This window comes from Podospora pseudopauciseta, chromosome 1 (assembly GCF_035222475.1).
Source record: "Podospora pseudopauciseta strain CBS 411.78 chromosome 1, whole genome shotgun sequence".
NCBI lineage: Eukaryota > Fungi > Ascomycota > Sordariomycetes > Sordariales > Podosporaceae > Podospora > Podospora pseudopauciseta.
The window spans coordinates 2,488,417-2,505,349 of NC_085892.1; the positions used below are offsets into that span (position 1 = coordinate 2,488,417).

At 52.6% G+C, this 16,933-nt stretch overlaps 7 protein-coding genes across 7 annotated transcripts; 4 read left to right on the plus strand and 3 right to left on the minus strand.

Moving 5' to 3' along the window:
• The first annotated feature begins 999 nt into the window (after positions 1-999).
• hxk1 (hexokinase) lies at positions 1,000-3,613 on the plus strand. Its single transcript, XM_062907253.1, has 4 exons — positions 1,000-2,011; positions 2,065-2,475; positions 2,526-2,980; positions 3,032-3,613. Exons 1-4 carry the CDS (start codon positions 1,853-1,855, stop codon positions 3,453-3,455), a joined length of 1,449 nt encoding a protein of 482 aa, XP_062770184.1. The 5' UTR covers positions 1,000-1,852; the 3' UTR covers positions 3,456-3,613.
• QC763_106770 (uncharacterized protein) lies at positions 3,096-5,521 on the minus strand (the record flags this gene model as incomplete). The annotated part of the gene is made up of 4 exons (XM_062907254.1): positions 3,096-4,231; positions 4,287-4,412; positions 4,486-5,283; positions 5,339-5,521. The coding sequence occupies 4 exons, from the start codon at positions 5,519-5,521 to the stop codon at positions 3,620-3,622; spliced, it is 1,719 nt and encodes a 572-aa protein (XP_062770185.1). The 3' UTR covers positions 3,096-3,619.
• Positions 5,522-6,332: 811 nt separating this feature from the next.
• Positions 6,333-11,116, minus strand: VTC4 (vacuolar transporter chaperone; the record flags this gene model as incomplete). Its single annotated transcript, XM_062907255.1, has 2 exons — positions 6,672-11,116; positions 6,333-6,617 (listed from the first exon to the last, which is right to left on the minus strand). Exons 1-2 carry the CDS (start codon positions 8,838-8,840, stop codon positions 6,333-6,335), a joined length of 2,454 nt encoding a protein of 817 aa, XP_062770186.1. The 5' UTR covers positions 8,841-11,116.
• On the plus strand, positions 9,558-11,148 carry RMT2 (Arginine N-methyltransferase 2; the record flags this gene model as incomplete). The annotated part of the gene is made up of 2 exons (XM_062907256.1): positions 9,558-11,059; positions 11,114-11,148. The coding sequence occupies exons 1-2, from the start codon at positions 9,781-9,783 to the stop codon at positions 11,146-11,148; spliced, it is 1,314 nt and encodes a 437-aa protein (XP_062770187.1). The 5' UTR covers positions 9,558-9,780.
• Positions 11,149-11,496: 348 nt separating this feature from the next.
• On the plus strand, positions 11,497-14,097 carry QC763_106800 (uncharacterized protein; the record flags this gene model as incomplete). The annotated part of the gene is made up of 1 exon (XM_062907257.1): positions 11,497-14,097. One exon carries the CDS (start codon positions 11,497-11,499, stop codon positions 14,095-14,097), a length of 2,601 nt encoding a protein of 866 aa, XP_062770188.1.
• A 133-nt stretch (positions 14,098-14,230) lies between these two features.
• QC763_106810 (uncharacterized protein) lies at positions 14,231-15,725 on the minus strand. The gene is made up of 2 exons (XM_062907258.1): positions 14,753-15,725; positions 14,231-14,689 (listed from the first exon to the last, which is right to left on the minus strand). The coding sequence occupies exons 1-2, from the start codon at positions 15,446-15,448 to the stop codon at positions 14,405-14,407; spliced, it is 981 nt and encodes a 326-aa protein (XP_062770189.1). The 5' UTR covers positions 15,449-15,725; the 3' UTR covers positions 14,231-14,404.
• A 145-nt stretch (positions 15,726-15,870) lies between these two features.
• QC763_106815 (uncharacterized protein) lies at positions 15,871-16,931 on the plus strand (the record flags this gene model as incomplete). The annotated part of the gene is made up of 2 exons (XM_062907259.1): positions 15,871-16,119; positions 16,464-16,931. Exons 1-2 carry the CDS (start codon positions 16,054-16,056, stop codon positions 16,929-16,931), a joined length of 534 nt encoding a protein of 177 aa, XP_062770190.1. The 5' UTR covers positions 15,871-16,053.
• Between the last annotated feature and the right edge of the window lie 2 nt (positions 16,932-16,933).

Genomic DNA, 16,933 nt, shown 5'->3' on the forward strand with positions numbered 1-16,933 from the left:
ACTTACGAAGGCTGCCAAGGCTTCCTTCGGGAGCCCATTGTCGGGATTCCTGGAAACAGAGGCCTTTTTCATGGCCTTTCTCTTGCGAGTATTCGGCTTTGATCAGCCATTCCAAGAACATCTTCGTAAACCGATTTAACAGCATGAAGCCTGTGTCTGATCCGGCCGGCATTGTGTTGGAATGTACGGCAAAACATGTGGACTCGATCAGAATCAACGATGATGATATGCGGAAGTTGCAAGTGCATCGATCATATATACCACTGGGATGCCCTAGTAATTTGCCGAAAGGAGGCAAGAGGCTGTTTTCTGCCTCAACGACATTAGGCCTCAGAACATCATGGTCCTAGGGGTTGAAACCGATGATGGACGAGTGAAATACGAGCTCACTGGTCTCGTGGAGTGGCATGGGCTGGTTTCTTTGCCCCCTCATTTCAGCTGAGCTTACAAGACTCATTGGTGGGTGTTACAAACCGCCATCTTTCCTTCTACTTACTTTTGAAACAAGAACTCATTGGGTTTCTCCCTCGAACCCCGCCACATATGTCGTTGGCGAGGGCCATGTTCCACCTCTTGGAGGCCCAGCAAGTGAAGAAGTTGGCTGAGGCCGATATGGAAGCTCAAATTCGCAAACGGTACATGGCCATGATGCGGGTATCCCGGGACAAGGATCCGTATGTTGGATGGAAATATGACGTCGAAGGACCAATTCCAGAGGTGTCGGCTGAAGCTTTTGACAGGATGGACATCGATGCTGTTAATAGCATGTGGGACTAGCTATTTTGATGGATAGTAATTCTCTAAAATAAATGAATTGAGATATCAAATTAGTCAACAACCCTAACCCATCAATGGCTGAAGTAGGGAAGCAGTGGGGGGTGTGGGGGTCCTATGAGGTCAGTGCTTGTTGGGCCGTCACCGCGGGGTAGCTTACCCCTGCTCGAGGGACCCCTGGCAAACGGCAAGAGCGGAGACAGCGGGACATCGCCAGCATCATCACCGCCTCGAATCTCAGTCAGCTCCTTTTCAACTGTTGGCAAGACAAAGATTATCCAGCCGTGCCAGCCTCATATCTTATCCAAACTCCAATTACAACATCAAAATGGTCGGTCTTGGTCCCAAGCGTCCTCCCTCCCGGAAAGGCACTGGTACGTAAACAGTTAATTGCAATCTCCAAACCCCAGCTCGGGAATCTCCAACAGCTTTCCATGCCCAACATAACCCCTCTCGGCTTTATTGATTGCTGCCTGTTGTTTTTGTTGAATACCAGATGCAGTCAGGCACAATTGCTCCTGCCATCCGTCTGATTGAATACTCGGAAGGGCCAAGTGGTTCTTCCCCCCAGCGCCTTGTGTGGTTTTGGTGCCGTGTCGCGTGTGTATCATCCGGGAAGAGGCGAAGCGGAAGTCACGTTGGAGTGAAGACCCTATCTGTGTACCGTCCGCGATAATCTTGGATGATGTGACATCACTCACTCTTCTGGTTTTCTGCTTGCTCAGTCACCAACACACCACCAACCTATCCGATCAGGCTTCCCAGCATTTCTCCACCTTGCTCTGCCTTGGCATATTTCTTCCTAAAGTACCCTTTTTGCGAATCGCTATATTCGATCCCTACTCTGGCCTGCATTAGGTACCCAGCCTCCTACCTTGCCCTACAAATAAGTACCTGAGCCATGTCTTTCTTCGGCATGAGATCCCTGGTCAATCCCGACAACGTCAACCAACACCACCCAATTCCTCTGTCAAAGAGCCACGCCTACCGACACCACTCTATTTTCTCCAGCAACAGTTCTCAGTCCAGCCGACAGGGCAAGGCCTGTGCGCTCTTGTCCCTTGCTTCTTAACTGACCATGTCATCAGGCTCGTTTGTCGAAGTCCCCAAGGACCTGCTCAAGGAGATTAAGCGCCTTGAGGAGCTGTTCACGGTTGATACGGCAAAGCTCAAACAGATTACCGACCACTTTGTCAATGAACTCGAAAAGGGTCTCAGCAAGGAGGGCGGGACCATCGTAAGTTTATCTTGAGCCAATGTTGGGTGTTACTCACGGCTAATGCGTCAAAGCCCATGAACCCAACATGGGTCATGTCCTTTCCCACTGGCTATGAGACCGGTACTTACCTGGCCCTTGACATGGGCGGCACCAACCTGCGTGTCTGCCAGATCACTTTGACGGAGCAAAAGTCAGAATTCGACATTATCCAGTCAAAGTACCGCATGCCCGAGGAGCTCAAGACAGGTGTGGCTGAAGATCTGTGGGAATACATTGCCGAGTGCTTGTTGCAGTTCATCCAGACTCACCACGGCGATGTCGCCAAGCTCGACAAGATTCCTCTAGGCTTCACCTTCTCCTACCCTGCCACTCAAAATTACATCGATGAGGGCATCCTTCAGCGGTGGACCAAGGGCTTCGATATCGATGGTGTTGAGGGCCGCAATGTTGTTCCCATGTTTGAGAAGGCCCTTCAAGAGCGGGTATGTCTAGGAGGCTAAGGGATGAGCGATGATATGCTGACCATCCACAGGGCGTGCCAATCAAGCTGACTGCTCTTATCAACGATACCACCGGCACCCTCATTGCCTCTGCGTACACCGACACTAAGATGAAGATTGGTTGTATCTTTGGCACCGGTTGCAATGCCGCTTACATGGAGGACTGTGGTTCTATCCCTAAGCTTGCGCACCTTAACCTCCCACCCGATACCCCCATGGCTATCAACTGCGAGTGGGGAGCTTTCGACAATGAGCATAAGGTGCTCCCTCGCACTCCCTACGATGAATCCATTGATACGGATTCACCTCGCCCCGGTCAACAGGCATTTGAGAAGATGATTGCAGGGTTATACCTGGGAGAGATCTTCCGCTTGATCATGATAGACCTGCATGACAACCATAATGTCAACATCTTTGCCGGACAGGATATCGGGAAGTTACGGAGGCCGTACACCCTTGACTCGTCATTCCTGTCGGCCATTGAGGAGTATGTTTATTTACAGAAGTTGATTGATGTTGAATGCTAACCAGAGTACAGTGACCCGTTCGAGAACCTGTCCGAGACCCGCGAGCTCTTCCAGAACCAACTCGGCATCGATCCCAATCCCTCAGAGCTCGAGCTTATCCGCCGTGCTGCGGAGCTGATTGGCACCCGTGCCGCCCGTCTCTCAGCCTGCGGCGTTGCTGCCATCAGCAAAAAGAAGGGCTACAAGGAATGCCACGTCGGCGCTGACGGGTCGGTATTCAACAAGTACCCTCACTTCAAGAAGCGCGGTGCGGCTGCCCTTCGTGAGATTCTCGACTGGCCCGCAAAGGCGGATCCCAACGATGACGACCCCATCGAGATCTTGGCCGCCGAGGATGGAAGCGGCGTAGGCGCTGCATTGATTGCGGCTTTGACACTGGAGAGGGTGAAAAAGGGGAATATGCATGGAATTTTGCACCCGGAGAACTTCCACTAAGCGGGTGTGTTTTGGAGTGTTTGTTGAGATTGGGTATAGGATTGCAGAGCATACGGATTACGAAGTTCAAGAGTAGCAGATGGTTTCAGTTCCGTTGATCACAGATTATAGTAGCTTAGAACGTTGAATTAAGGGCCTTCATTTTGTCATTGTATCTGCTGTTGTCAGTTTTGACTTGTTAGCCTCTTTTTTTTCCCCTTTGCCTTTTCCACGGCGTATTTGAAGGTATCGATCAGCTCCTCCTCACTCTCCAACCCAACCGATACCCGGACCTGCTCTGGGTTCGCCCCAAAAGTCTTGAGGTACTCCGCCGCCTCTGGCTCAACGCCCCAGATTGCGTCGTTGAAGGGGAAGGCAAGAGTGAGGTGGGCACCGAGGTGAGGACCCTGGTATACAGACAGGTTATCGTAAAATGTCTTTGCCAGGTCGAGGGATTCGAAATCGACGGCCAAAAGGCAGCCGTACCCCGGGTTTGGGAACTCGGGAGTTGGCGCGCGCATTACGGCGTCGTAGTTGGGCTTTGTGTCTAGGAAGGGGGGATAGAAAACTGCTTTTACGGGGGAGGAGGGGTCCTGGGCTTCCGAGTTGAGGTAGGTGGCTAGGGATAGGGCGTTGGAGTTTAGGGTTGCTGAACGGGCGAGGTAGGATTGGGAGTTGGAGAGGAGGAGGGAGGCGTCGGGGTGGAAGTACTCGTTGCGGAAGGTGGTTGTGAGGAGGGGGGAGAGGGAGGGGGAGAGGGGGGTGGACGGGGGGAGGAGGAGGGAGCCGCCCATGCACTGTGGAAGATGTTAGTAAAGGGGGATAGGGATGGTGGAAAAGGGGGAGACGTACGTTGGCGTATCCGGAGAGGGACTTGGTTATGGAGGTTACGATGACGTCGGCGACGGGGAGGACGTCGATGTTGGCGAAGGAGCCGATTGTGTCGTCTATGATGATAGGGAAGTCGTATTTATCGGCCTAGCACATATTTTGTCAGCTCAGTGTTTCTACCCACAAGAAAATGGGGGTTGGATCTGTCTGGACAACGTACCAATTTCCTCAATCGAACCAAATCAACCGAGACCAGAATCGGATTAGAAGGGAACTCGGCAAAGCAATACGCCGGCCTCCCCCCTTTTTGTTTCTCCCCCTCCAGATACTTTTCCAATTCGTCAAACAGATTCGACTTTGCGTCACAGCTCCCAAAGTGCTTCATCCCGTTGGGTGACTCCTCGAAGAGGTGGTAGCTGTTGTGGAACACACTTCCCAAAACGACAATCTCCCCTTCTGGACGAAGGGTAATAAGCGCGTTGTGCAATCTCCACACGGCGGCCATGCCAGTAGGGTAAAGGAAGACATTCTCCGGTGACAACAAATTCGCTGTCTCCTTGTCGAGCGGAGAGCGTTGAGCTAGCTCGACGATGCGAGACTTGAGGCCGGTGTGGGCTTCGGTCAGGGGGAGATAGGTTGGTTCGGGGATGTTGGGGAGGGAGACATCGTCCGCGCCGGTGGCGGTAAATGGGAGGATGGTAAGGGAGTCAAGGTGGGCAAGGCAGGCGGCGGCTAGACGGGAGGAGATGCCGCAGCCGTAGTTTTGCCATGTGCCTACTACCCCCGGGGCGTGCTTTTGGGGGAAGGCGGTGATATACAGCCTGACTTTGTCCTCAGAAGAAATGGGGATTTCGACTACGCGGAACCAGAGATCGGATGGGGGGACGAGGTGCTCCGGTTTGCGCCATTTGCCGTCGGAGGAGTAGCGTTGGGCGGTGGTGAAGGAGTCGGGGTGGACGAAGATGATGAGGCCGTAGGTTTCTGGGAGGGAGAGGGCTTTGTGGAGGGCGGTCGAGAGCTGGTGGTGAAGTTAGAATATGGGTGAGTGAACAAGGGGAAAGGGGAACGCTTACCTGGCGCACTTCACACCATGGGCCGAAACGGGGGTAGATGGAGCTGAGTTTAGACAAGAGGTTTGGGTCACCTCTGCGGAGGGCTTTGGCTGTCTCCCAGCCGGGAATGTGAAAGGTGATGTTGTGAGGCTGCTCTGGTGGGAGAGAGTGCCCGAGTTCTGTGGTGATGACTTTGACGGGCATTTTACTGACTTAAGATAATTTGACTTTCTCTTCTGGCGTGAGACTCGCTCAGGTGTAAGCGAGAGTGAGATTACAAGTGAGTGTGAGCGATTATGGAATGTGCTTATTCTCGCACCATATGCCGAAAAGAGCAACAGTCACCAGTGAAACTTCAAAGATGAGATGGAATTCAAGACATCTCTAAATTTATAAGTCATGTCCGACTTCGCATACACCCTATAAAACACCCCAGATTCGGCAGACGACCCTGGCCCAAGGGGCTGGAACCGCCGCAACGGCTCGAGAACGGGTTAGTCACAAAGCACGACATCGGGGATGGCGGTTTTTGTTGTCTACAACTTGGCGGAGTATCCTGCCCACATTCTTTGATACGATGGCTCAAAATCCCGCGCCGACTTCAGCCCCGAAACCTCCCTTTCCCTCTTCTCGTTCGATGGTGAAACCAACTTCACCAATGAAAAATCATCTCTATTCCCCGAGAGCTACAGTACAACACAAGAGCAAAAAAGAGGGGCTCCGAAAGTGGAGGCCGAACCTCCCGCCCGAGTCACATCCGTTGATCCCCGATGCTGGCCGGTGGAGCAGGGACTCCCTCGGTGACCATGTTATTCAACGTCTCATCGCCGACTCAGTTGTGACAAGTCTTGAATGTGTCATGCTGTGCTGTGTTTTGCTGGCTACATTCTATACCATTGAATCGCAAAAAGTATGCATCGCTCTCCTATGCTCGCTGACAAAAACAGTTCTGACTTGTTGTACAAGAACACCCTCCCACATTCCATAACCAAATTGCACCCTATCTGATATGAGATCACCACATTGACCTACTTGTCCCTTCGTATCCGAAATTCAACGCAACCGCAACAAACAAAGCAGCGCATAGCACCGTAGGCCCCACCTTGTCGTAGTATTTCGCCGCCTGGCGGGTACGGATGGCTTTGCTGCGATAGAGATAGGTGACCACGGCGTAGCAGAGCGACATTACTGCCAGGAACGTAAAGGCACCGGCAGCGATGAATGAGGCCTTGTCGCCGCGCTTGGTACTGAAGTTGAGCAAGGTCACGGCGATGGTGCCAATGTAAATCGAGTATTCAAGCTGCTGATTGTTAGCAAATCGTTACTGTCAGGGAGTAGAAGAGAGGCAACATACCCAACCCAGGAACGTTCTCTCGGCCGCAAAGTACACCTTGGGTTCTACGCGAACGGGCACATAGATCTTCTTCCCCTTGGGCGCCTTGAATCTCTTTTGTTGAATCTCGCCGGTACCCAAAAGCGACTCCAGTCTTGCGTTGCGAGGTACGGTAGTTGCCCGAGGGCGTGGGACAATAGCTTTCAGACCAGTCCACACTGCATGGCCGACAGTGTGTGCTGTGGTGGAAGCCAGAGTCTGGTAATATGTCCACCCACCAACCCTTCTCGCCTCCGCTAGTCTGTCTTCATCATCCTCGTCATCGGAGTCATAAAGATAGACGTCATCATTGGTAGGACGGTCGACAGTTTGGTCTTCCACATCAGATGCTGCCAGAAGGGCCCTGCCGTTCCGAGCGGCAGCACCCTGTCTGATAGATTCCCCGTTTTGGGCTCCCAATACTCCACCCTCGTCATCAGAGTCCTCCTCGTCCTCGTCATCTGACGTCGATGTCGTGGCCGAGTGCTCTGTTCTTTTGATGCCAAAGTCATGGCTTGCTGGCTTCCGAATGTCGACATCCATCTGGGGCATCCAGTATGGCAGCAGGTGTATCCTGTCAGGGAACAGGGTGGCAGTGCCGTGGATAAACTTGGAGAACTTGGGTACGGCTTCGACCAAGTGGCTGGAAATCAGCTGTCGTACCCAATCGGGGGGTTCTTGGCCGTGCTGTGTTTGAAGCTTGACCTCGAGGACTGCATAGGGAAACCGCACGATATCTCCGGGTGGGAGCTGTGAAAATGGGTAGTCAATACCAATGTCCATGCGTCTCCAGTTATCACCGGAGCGCGTGACACCATCCAAGTTGTCCTCTCTGATCATGGTAAGCTCGGTATCAAGCGAGATACGGACTCGGGCGTCGGCAGGCAGCTGGAAGGCGGTACGGTGGTAGAAGGATCGGCAGACTGGCTTGTAGCCCTTCTTCAGGACCGACCACTGTATCTCCTTGGCTAATCTTTCGTCTTCGGCAATGGCCTTTTCCGACTTCTTGCCTTCCTTGCGAGCCTTTTCGAAAATAGCGGCAGGGAGCAGCTCGCCACGCATGTAGGCATTGACATTCTTCTCTTTGATGGCGAAACGGGCCTTGACTGATTTTTCACCCGTCCAGTCTTCTCTGTGTGTTTTGCGCTCAACGAAGATGGTCTCGTTCTGCATACCGCCATACCAACGTAATCGAATCGCCTCGGCTCCTTCTGTCTTCTTCAGACGACCCTCGTATAGCTCCCACGTGTCGGGGTTGTCATAGTAGATGGATGTGATGGCTGAATCGGCGGCTTCGAACTCTTTGCTGGCATTGAAAACAAGAACAGGCAAGTGCTTTAGAATGATCAATTTGAGTTCTGTGACATTGTCGGGGTGCACCCAGTATTTGGTCGTGTTGCGAATGAAACTGGCCTGGCTTCCGCCGGCTGCGCTGTCACCCTTTACGGGGTTTCCTCTTGTTCGAACCAAGTCGTACAGCTTGGACAACTCGACAACCGAGGCATCATAGTTTTCTTTGTAGAATGGTTTCGCCTTGAGGCGGGTTTCGAAGACGGGCTTGAGGTGCCATCCAGTCATTTTGTCATGCTTCTTGATGATCTTGTAGAATCCCGTGTAATTGAGCTGCACGAACTTGGCGAGATCGTGGACGTCGGCAATGATGTCGCTCAGGTCCTCCTCGAGAAGCATGAACTCCTCCTCGCTGGGCCCATCTTGGCTCAATCCGCGCTCGTTGAGGCGGTTAACCACATCGCGGACCTCGCGCTCGCTGACGGCGATACGACGCGAGATCTCCATCGCCTTGACCTGCTGTTTTGTGTGCACTTTTTCGAGCTCGGCCTCGAGCTTGCTGATGAAGCGGCTTTCATCGTCTTCTGTCCATTCGCGGCGCGATTGCTGCCTGTTGCTGGGCTTTGTGCTGTTGTCACCGACGGGCTGCACAGAGCCAGAGGGATGCTTGAGGTCGGCCTTGAGCCCGTCATAATCGATGTAGTACCATTGGTATTCGCGGATGGCGCTCGATCGGAGCTGTTCGCCGAACTTCATGACGACAACGCCGGGACGGACGCGGCAATTGGATTTGCTGAGCTTGCGGTTTCGGGCGTATTGTTTAGTGATTTGTCGAGTCTTGAGATCGTGGATAATCAGCATGGACCGGCGGGGCAGGTTCTAACGGCTGCCCATATAATTAACAGTAGCCAAGCAACAGTTGCTGTAGAGTTGCCAGTTGCCACCGAAACTGAAGTGCAACGCAAGGTTTCTCTCTTCTCTCAGCGGTATCCTGGGATGCGAGCTCCACTGTTGCGGATCAGGAGCCCAGCTAAGCGCAGTGGGCTGTTTGGCTCGGGACCTGGAGTGTTTTTGTTTCGTCTCTTTCTCGTGGTGAAGCTATTCAAACTTTGAAGAGATGAAAACACAAAGAAGCAGAAAAGCCAGTCCAGAGGCTGGCGCAGCAAGTGGTGCCAGACCAACAGGGGCTTCTGTAACCAGCGGAAGCCACGATGGCCCAGGCACAGCAACTTGTGCCATCACCGACACACGTTTCACCAACATTGGTTGCCATTGGCGAATGGCTCGACTTGGCTTTCTCTTGGCGCCCGACCGGGATTCGGTGGATCTTAGCTCGTCCTGAGCTTGCATCGGAATGACGTTTTGGTGAAGAACAACGCTAGGTTGGGCCTGGGCCCTTTGCCGTCTTCAACGTTCAACAGGTGGCTTTCGTTCTCAAGAATGAAAAGGGATTAAGGGCTATCATTTATCTTGATACCTACTGTGTAAAGTCCTTGAGGTGCCAATCAACCTGAACTTTGTAGAACGGCCAAATTCCATCAGAATGACCCCGAGTCCTAAGTGCAAGCCCCTGTACCTGTCCCACCTGTCGCGATAAAAGATAACGATAACAGCCACAGACCCGCAAAAAATTGTCGATGAGGGGGAGGGGCAACCGCTAAATCGCACAGGCTGTCCTAGGCCTGGATAGTGCCACAAAGTACGAAGTCGACTTCCAAACCAGAACCTGATCGCAGCAAGAGATTGGTTTCGTTTCCTGACTGAACGACTACCAAGCGACGGCCAGTTCAGTTAGACCATCATGATCCTCCTCGACTCCGAGCGGGATGCCATCTCGGCCCGCATCTCTGAGGCCTGCCCACCCGAGATACAAAAAGTTCTTACCGCGGCTTGGGCGCACGATGTTGCAACTGTGAAAAAGCTCCTCGACACCCCCGAGGCCGCCAGGGGCCAAGACCCCCTGACCGGGGAGACGCCGCTGCACGCCGCCATCCGATCGTGCGGTCCCCCTTCCGAAGACGACGATGAGGCCGATTTGGCGGCTGCGAGAGAGACAGTTCAAGAGCTCTTGCTTTGGGGAGGCATCTGGAACGATGTCGACGATCGCAATGAGACTCCTGGTTGCGTCGCCCATCGTCTAGGCCGGACTGAGCTGTACAACCTCTGTGTTGACGCTGGTGTAAGAGCTGAGATGCTTTTCGGGGTGCTGGAGGGGTACGAGGAGCTGGAAAGTGACGACGAGGAAGAGGACGAGGAGGATGCTCATCAGGAGGCTGGCGAGTCGGAGATGGTGGTTGTGGGTGAGGATGGAGAGGAGGCCCCTGAACTGATCAATGTACCAACAAACGGAGCTGCGGAGGAAGCGTCACAAGGATTTGTCCCACCACAAGACGACGCGGTCGATGTCAACTCGGAGCAATATCTGAGGTCGAAGCTGACATACTCTGACGGGAAGTTGGTAGACGACGAGGGTAATGGAGTGATGATGGCCTGGGAAACAGATATCATGCGCCAGAGCGTTGATGCTCTGCTGCCGAGCAAGGAACCAGGGAAGAGGATCCTCAATATCGGCTTTGGTATGGGCATCATTGACACAATGTTCGCTGAGACTAAGCCAGCAAAGCATCACATTGTTGAGGCCCATCCCGGAGTCCTTGAACACATTTCTAGCCCCGACTCCAAGTTTGGCCCAAGCTGGGAGGCAAGCGCCCCTGAGCCTGGCGCCTACAAGATTCACCAAGGAAAGTGGCAAGAGGTGTGCGTCAAGCTTTTGCAAGAAGGCAATGTGTACGATGCCATTTACTTCGACACATTTGGTGAAGATTATTCGCAACTACGCATGTTTTTTACTGAACTTATCCCCGGCCTGCTGGACAGCAATGGCATCTTTGGTTTCTTCAACGGCCTTGGCGCGGATCGGATGATTTGCTACGACGTCTATACCAAGGTCTCAGAGCTTCATCTTGCCGATGCTGGGCTTGATGTCGAGTGGAAAGTGATTGATGTTGACATGTCCCGACTGGCTGAGGAGGGTCAAGGCGAATGGGAAGGTGTTAGAAGGAGATATTGGACGTTGGACAGTGAGTACCCCCAAAGCAACCATGTTATGACCAGAGATCTGATCCGATCAATAGAATACCGTCTGCCGATATGTACTTTCCTTGGTTGAGCATAGCTTCTAGAACCCGCGCGAGAGTTTGGAGGTGATGGGCCCCAATACAAAGACGCCCCCCCCCACACACACACACATTTTTACTCTGTGTAACCACAACAAAGCTTTGAAGTTGTAGGCCTCACTGCATCTACCCCTCCCCCTACCATCTAGAGGACTCTCTGTGACTCAACAAAGCTGTCAGTAGCGGAATGTGCAGAAGACAATTCCTCGATTCTTCAAATCCTCCCCGCATGTTCTTCACCTCATCCATTCTGATGTTTTCTCGTATCTACGTCGAGGACTATTTGTGTTCTGTCCTTTGAGCATCTAGTCCATCTCGGTCTTTGGCCCTGATGAGTCATCATGCTCTCCAAGAAGCAGCGCCAGCGAGAGCTTGCCTGTGCTGAAGATATATCACTTCTCTCCATTCTGAGCCCTCCCTCATACTCTCCGCTGGTGAACAAGCCACCATTCCTAAAGTCCCAACCTGACTCTTCGCGAGTTTTGCCGTTCGAAACCGAAGTCAGTCTGGCAAGCACTTTGGCTTTCCTCTCTGGTATCTCCGACGACCCCAGCCATGTGGTGGCAGCCTCTGTGGAAGAGTTGGGAAATGGAAACGGGATATGTGTCAGAGTGGCCATCAACAAAGACCATGCCGGCGGCGGAGCTGATGTGTTGGAAAGGATCCAAGATGGGTTGCAAAGGGTGCTGAAGTGTCTAGCCCCCAAACACACAGACTCAGACGATCACACCCACGATCAGACTTTGACGGCGATACTGGATATGTCCCAACCACGGCTGCTATCTCGTCTCGGAGTTCAGCGGGCTGGAATCAAGAAGGCCGCAAAGGACAAGTCCTTTTTCGGTTCACCCATTCAGCAAATCATAAATGCTGTCAGCCAATACAAATACACCAAGAAGGTGGAGGCAGAAGCTTGCAGATTTATTAAACTGGCTGGGGAGCTACTCACTCACCTCGAACAGCTCAAGACTTGCAAAGTAGCAGCTCTAACAGCCTGTTTCAAACGGGTCACTTACACGTCGTCCCAGCTTATAGCAAGCATCAAGTTTGACAAGCTATTCTCAGCACTGAATATCGACCCATTGATGAAAACTGGGTTTGTCACTCGACTTGGAAAGATTGCCCGGTACTACGAGAGTTCGCACTTTCTAGTCCAGCTGGCGAAGAGGAGTATACTTTTTGACCACACGGAAGTCACAACGATCAAATTAAACGAGGAAGCATTTTTGAGAGTTCCAAACTCTGAGACCATCCATCGACTATCAGAATGCCTCTCACGTTGCCATCCCGGCGCTCCATTGCCTCTCAATATCAACAAAATCTGCCAAAAGGTCAAGACGGATCCGACAACGGCCAACGCAGTGTTTGGGAAGGCAACCAGGAAGATACTGGCTGAGTCAAAAGTCCATGCGGAAGTGCAGATAGTGGCCTACTATGGGCTTCATCCAGTGGCGCGCAAGCCCCGGGTAATATGCTCAAACAAGGACGCATGCTATATGTGCAACCTGTTCATTCAAGTTCACGGGATGTACTATGTGCCCAAGAGCCATGGAAGATTGTATACTGGCTGGAGGGTCCCGCCTATATCTTCCCTTAGCGACGCACATGCTCAGCTTGACAAAGCTTTGCAGAACAAGATCAGGGATGTTGTTCAGGAGTTCAAGGATGTTGGCGATCGAGAACGGGTATTGGATCTCAATCAGAATGAGAGCACCATCTTTCCATTCACGACCCTTATGTCGTCGCTGGAAGGCATATCACTCCCCGTGGCAAAGCCTCCACAGGCCGGTCAGGTGCAGAAGCCTCCGCGACCACCCCAGAGACTACACGAGCCACCTCAGCGTCGATTACCCGAGCGACCACAATCAGAGCAACGACAGCCAGAGCAATCGCAAGAGCAACCACAAGAGCTATCGCCTGCAACTACACAACTGTCCAAGCCTCACATAGTCAAAACAAGCACCCCACGCATGGAACGTCGAGATGAGAGAATCACTGATCAACAGCCTACTATTGAACCAACTTCAACAACCTCCGAGTCATCTTCAACACCTGTGTTCAGCCCAACTCTTGTAGCGCCATCTCCAGAAGATCTTCCATCGCCTCCAACCCCTTCAGAATCCCCCCCAGCGCCAGTAAACCTCGTCCCAATTGCTATCAGAACTCCACCCACACCAACTGGAAAGCCCTTCGCGTTACCAAACGATATTCCAGAACCGCTCGACCAGCTCTCAAGTCCCATCATGAAGCCAGATTCATCCCAGCAGACCACGGGCATCAAGAAGCCAGCCTACATATCCAACAGAAACCAAGCCTCACCGCCGAGACCAAAACTGCCAGTAAAACAAGACACGCCCATCCCCGTAAAAACCCCCCCAAAACCAACCCTCGCCAACCTCTCGCTCCTCGACCAACAATCTCCCGACCTGTTGGAAAACCAAAAACCAACACGACAAACGAGCCGAACTTCGTCAGAGCTAGTAGAAGTAACCCCTTCTCTGCCCACCAAAGCCAAAAACTGGCGAGGGAGCGAGGGTAAAAGGGTGGAGTCGTCTGAGCAAAAAGGAAAAGTCTTGCTCCAAAGGGGGAAAACCACTGGTATTTGGATGGACGAGGGAATACTGCCGCCTGTTTTTACGGCTGGGGGGCTGGATATCTTTTTGGAGAATGTGACTGAATGTAAAAGAGCGAGAAAAAGGGGAAGCACCGGGAAGGTGGTGAGGGTGGATTTAACTTGGTTGGGTGGGGAGGGTGAGAGAAGGCCAAGGATGAAGAGGGGGAGGAATTATCATTTCCTAGAGGGGCTGGAGAGGGGGATGGAGGTCGATGGGGGGAGCGGAGAGGTTGTGGTTTTGGAAGGGGGTGGGGAGGTGGTTGTTGTTGAGGTTGTTGGGGAGGGAAGGGGGAAGGGGGTGTCGGGGGGTAAAGCCGAATGGGTATGAGCTCAGGGAATAATTTATAATGTTTGCGTGTATAGTCCCTGATGGAGTTAATTACAGAATGATCAAAAGATAACCGCGGATATCTCTTACTAACTAGACACTGGAATTGACGATGTTGAAACACCTATCGTAATGCCCTTGTTCAGGTTCACATTTGGTATATTCCCCGAAACGCGATCCTAAATCCGGGAAGGGGCTCTTCTAGACCTCATAGACACGCCCGATTTGCCAAGTCAAGCATATTGATCATACCGTCGAATTACCACCCATAAACTTATACTGTGCCATTACTGTTCCAAAACCACTCTCACGCCTTCCCCTCAAGACCCATACCTTCCATCCTCGTCTCCCACACATCCTTCACACTCATAGCATAATCCCTAAACTTCTTCGGCGCCGTCCCCGTCACACTAAAAATCACATCATTCGTCCTATTCTCGGCCCCAAACTTGATTGCCGTGTCCATCGCACTCATCATCCTCGCGTACTCCTCCGGCATCCCAAACCGTGCGTGTCTCTTCTCAAGCTCAGCAGACGATAGGTCAACATGAACAATCTTCCTCCCCAGCACCTCGGTAAGTATTTCCGCAATCTGTTTTCCACCTATTAGCAAACCCCCTTCCCCCTCGCATTTGTTCAGTTGCATATCACATACCTCATCATAACTCAACAGCTCCGGCCCCAACACCATCCACTCCGTATTCGGCGCCTCCTCCCCCGTCAACGCCCTCACCGCCACGCTCGCAATATCATCCGCACTCACCCACGGAATCTTTCCATCCTCGGTCGCGCTGTAAATCTTGCTCTCACTCCTGATCGACTCCTTGTGAGTAGGCTGCTCAGCAATATTCTGCTGAAACCAGGTCGGCCTCAACACCCCCCACTCCACATCCCCTCTTTGCCCCAACTCCCGGAGATAAGCGTGGACTTTGCCCATCAAGGGCCCACCAGCTTCGATGCTGGACGCAGACTGGAGGATGAACCTGTGCACACCTCGGGAACGGGCAAAGTCGATGAACTCAATCATGGGGCGGTCGCCTGAGAGGGATGGGGGGGCGACGAGGTAGACTGACTTGATTGGCTGGGGGGCGGGTTGGGGTTTGGAGGACTGTTGGGCTTGTTCAGGTTCGGTGGTGGTGCCTTCGGTGCTGTTTGTCTTACTGAGGAAGATGGGCTCCCAGGTGTAGGGATCGTCCCAGTCGAAGTTGACGTGGGAAAGGGAAGATGATGGAGGGGGGTTGCGGGAGGCGATGAGGGTGGGAATTCCTTGGGAGGCGAGCTGGGAGGCTATGCGGGAGCCGACGGTGCCTGTGCCGCCCAGGATGAGAATGGGCGCTTCTATTGATGTCATTGTGTTTGAGTGCTGGTGATGTGGTGTCAGTCTCAAGAAGAGGAGAAAATATATGAAGGAGAAAAGAAAAGGCGATGAACTGCAGTGGAAGAAGTGTGGTTGATGAGGTAAGGAGAGGGCTGATGGGTTGTTTATATGTTGCTTCAGATGAACGCCATGATGAGTTCATATGAGCTTGAGCACGTACCCCTTTGAGAGAGAGCCGCGGGGTTAATAAGCAAAAGTGCATGTCGGGGCCGTGTGAAGCTGTTGGAATTGCTCCAGGGGACAACTCAGCCAATCAGAGCGCTCAACTTACAGTGCGATTGCCCGATCTGGCGCTGCAATAATCCCCGGAGCAACTGTTCAAAATCACCGGCGGGGTGACTTTTCTGCCGAATAGCCTCGACTTGCATGGCATCTCGGAGTTAAGTGGTTGACATCTCCATAAAGTGGTATCTGAAGAAACATAAATATGACCATCTCAACTGCTCATGCTGAATATTTCTCATTGTATCGAAGCCATCTCACATTCAACCGTCAGCTATTCTACCACTTGGACATTCCCAAGAAGCTTGCACACCTCAACATCCAGTCAGAAGGCTTCATAGCTTTGCTTGTCCACAATGACTTACACCGTCACCCAATTTCTCCTCGATAGATCTAATATTGAGGAGGTGATTCTCAAAGTGGTATGTTCTCCCATGCCCCCCTCGCTCTTTCCCGCCACTGTACCTTCCTTCCTTCCACCCTCCTACTGCACCTTCTTACCACTGCACCTTCCTACCACTACCCCACCTTCCTACCACGCACCTTCCTGTCCTTGCACCTTCCCAAGAATCACGTCTGCACCTTCCCTGCATTGCACCTATACCCATTGCTCCTTCCCAGGAACATTGCTCCTGCCAAAACACTCCTTCACTTTTCCCCCTTTACCACATTACCACACTCCCCCTTTTCCACCCTTTAACCACCCCAACTCATGCTCCACTCCTTACCCCCTTTCCCTCCGCTAACCACCGCTCCACCCTCTCAGCCCCTCTACTACGATCTAAAAACCCTCCCCCCACTCCTCAACGAAGTCTACGCCCCCAACCTTACCATAGATTACACCTCCCTCCTCGGCGGCACCCCCCTCACAATCTCCTCCCACGACTGGGTGCACAACCATCTCGCCCCCCTCATCGAGGTCTACTCCTCCTCTCAGCACGTGACTACCGGTATTATCCTTCCCGACCTCCCCCAGCCTGGTCCCGATTCCTCCAGGCCGACAACAGTAAAGGTGTGTGCACAGGTGGCTGGGAATTTAGTCCCTAAGGATGGGAAGGGGCCAAAACTAATCCAGAACGGGGGGTTGCTGGAGGCCGAGGTGGAGAGGTTTGAGAGTTTGGAACGGGAGGGGGGGAATGGCTGGCGGATTACGAGGTATAAAGTGACAAAGGGGTGGGATAATGGTGCTGGGGTGATGGATGTTGTGAGGGGGGAGGAGGAGGGTGATAACTGAGA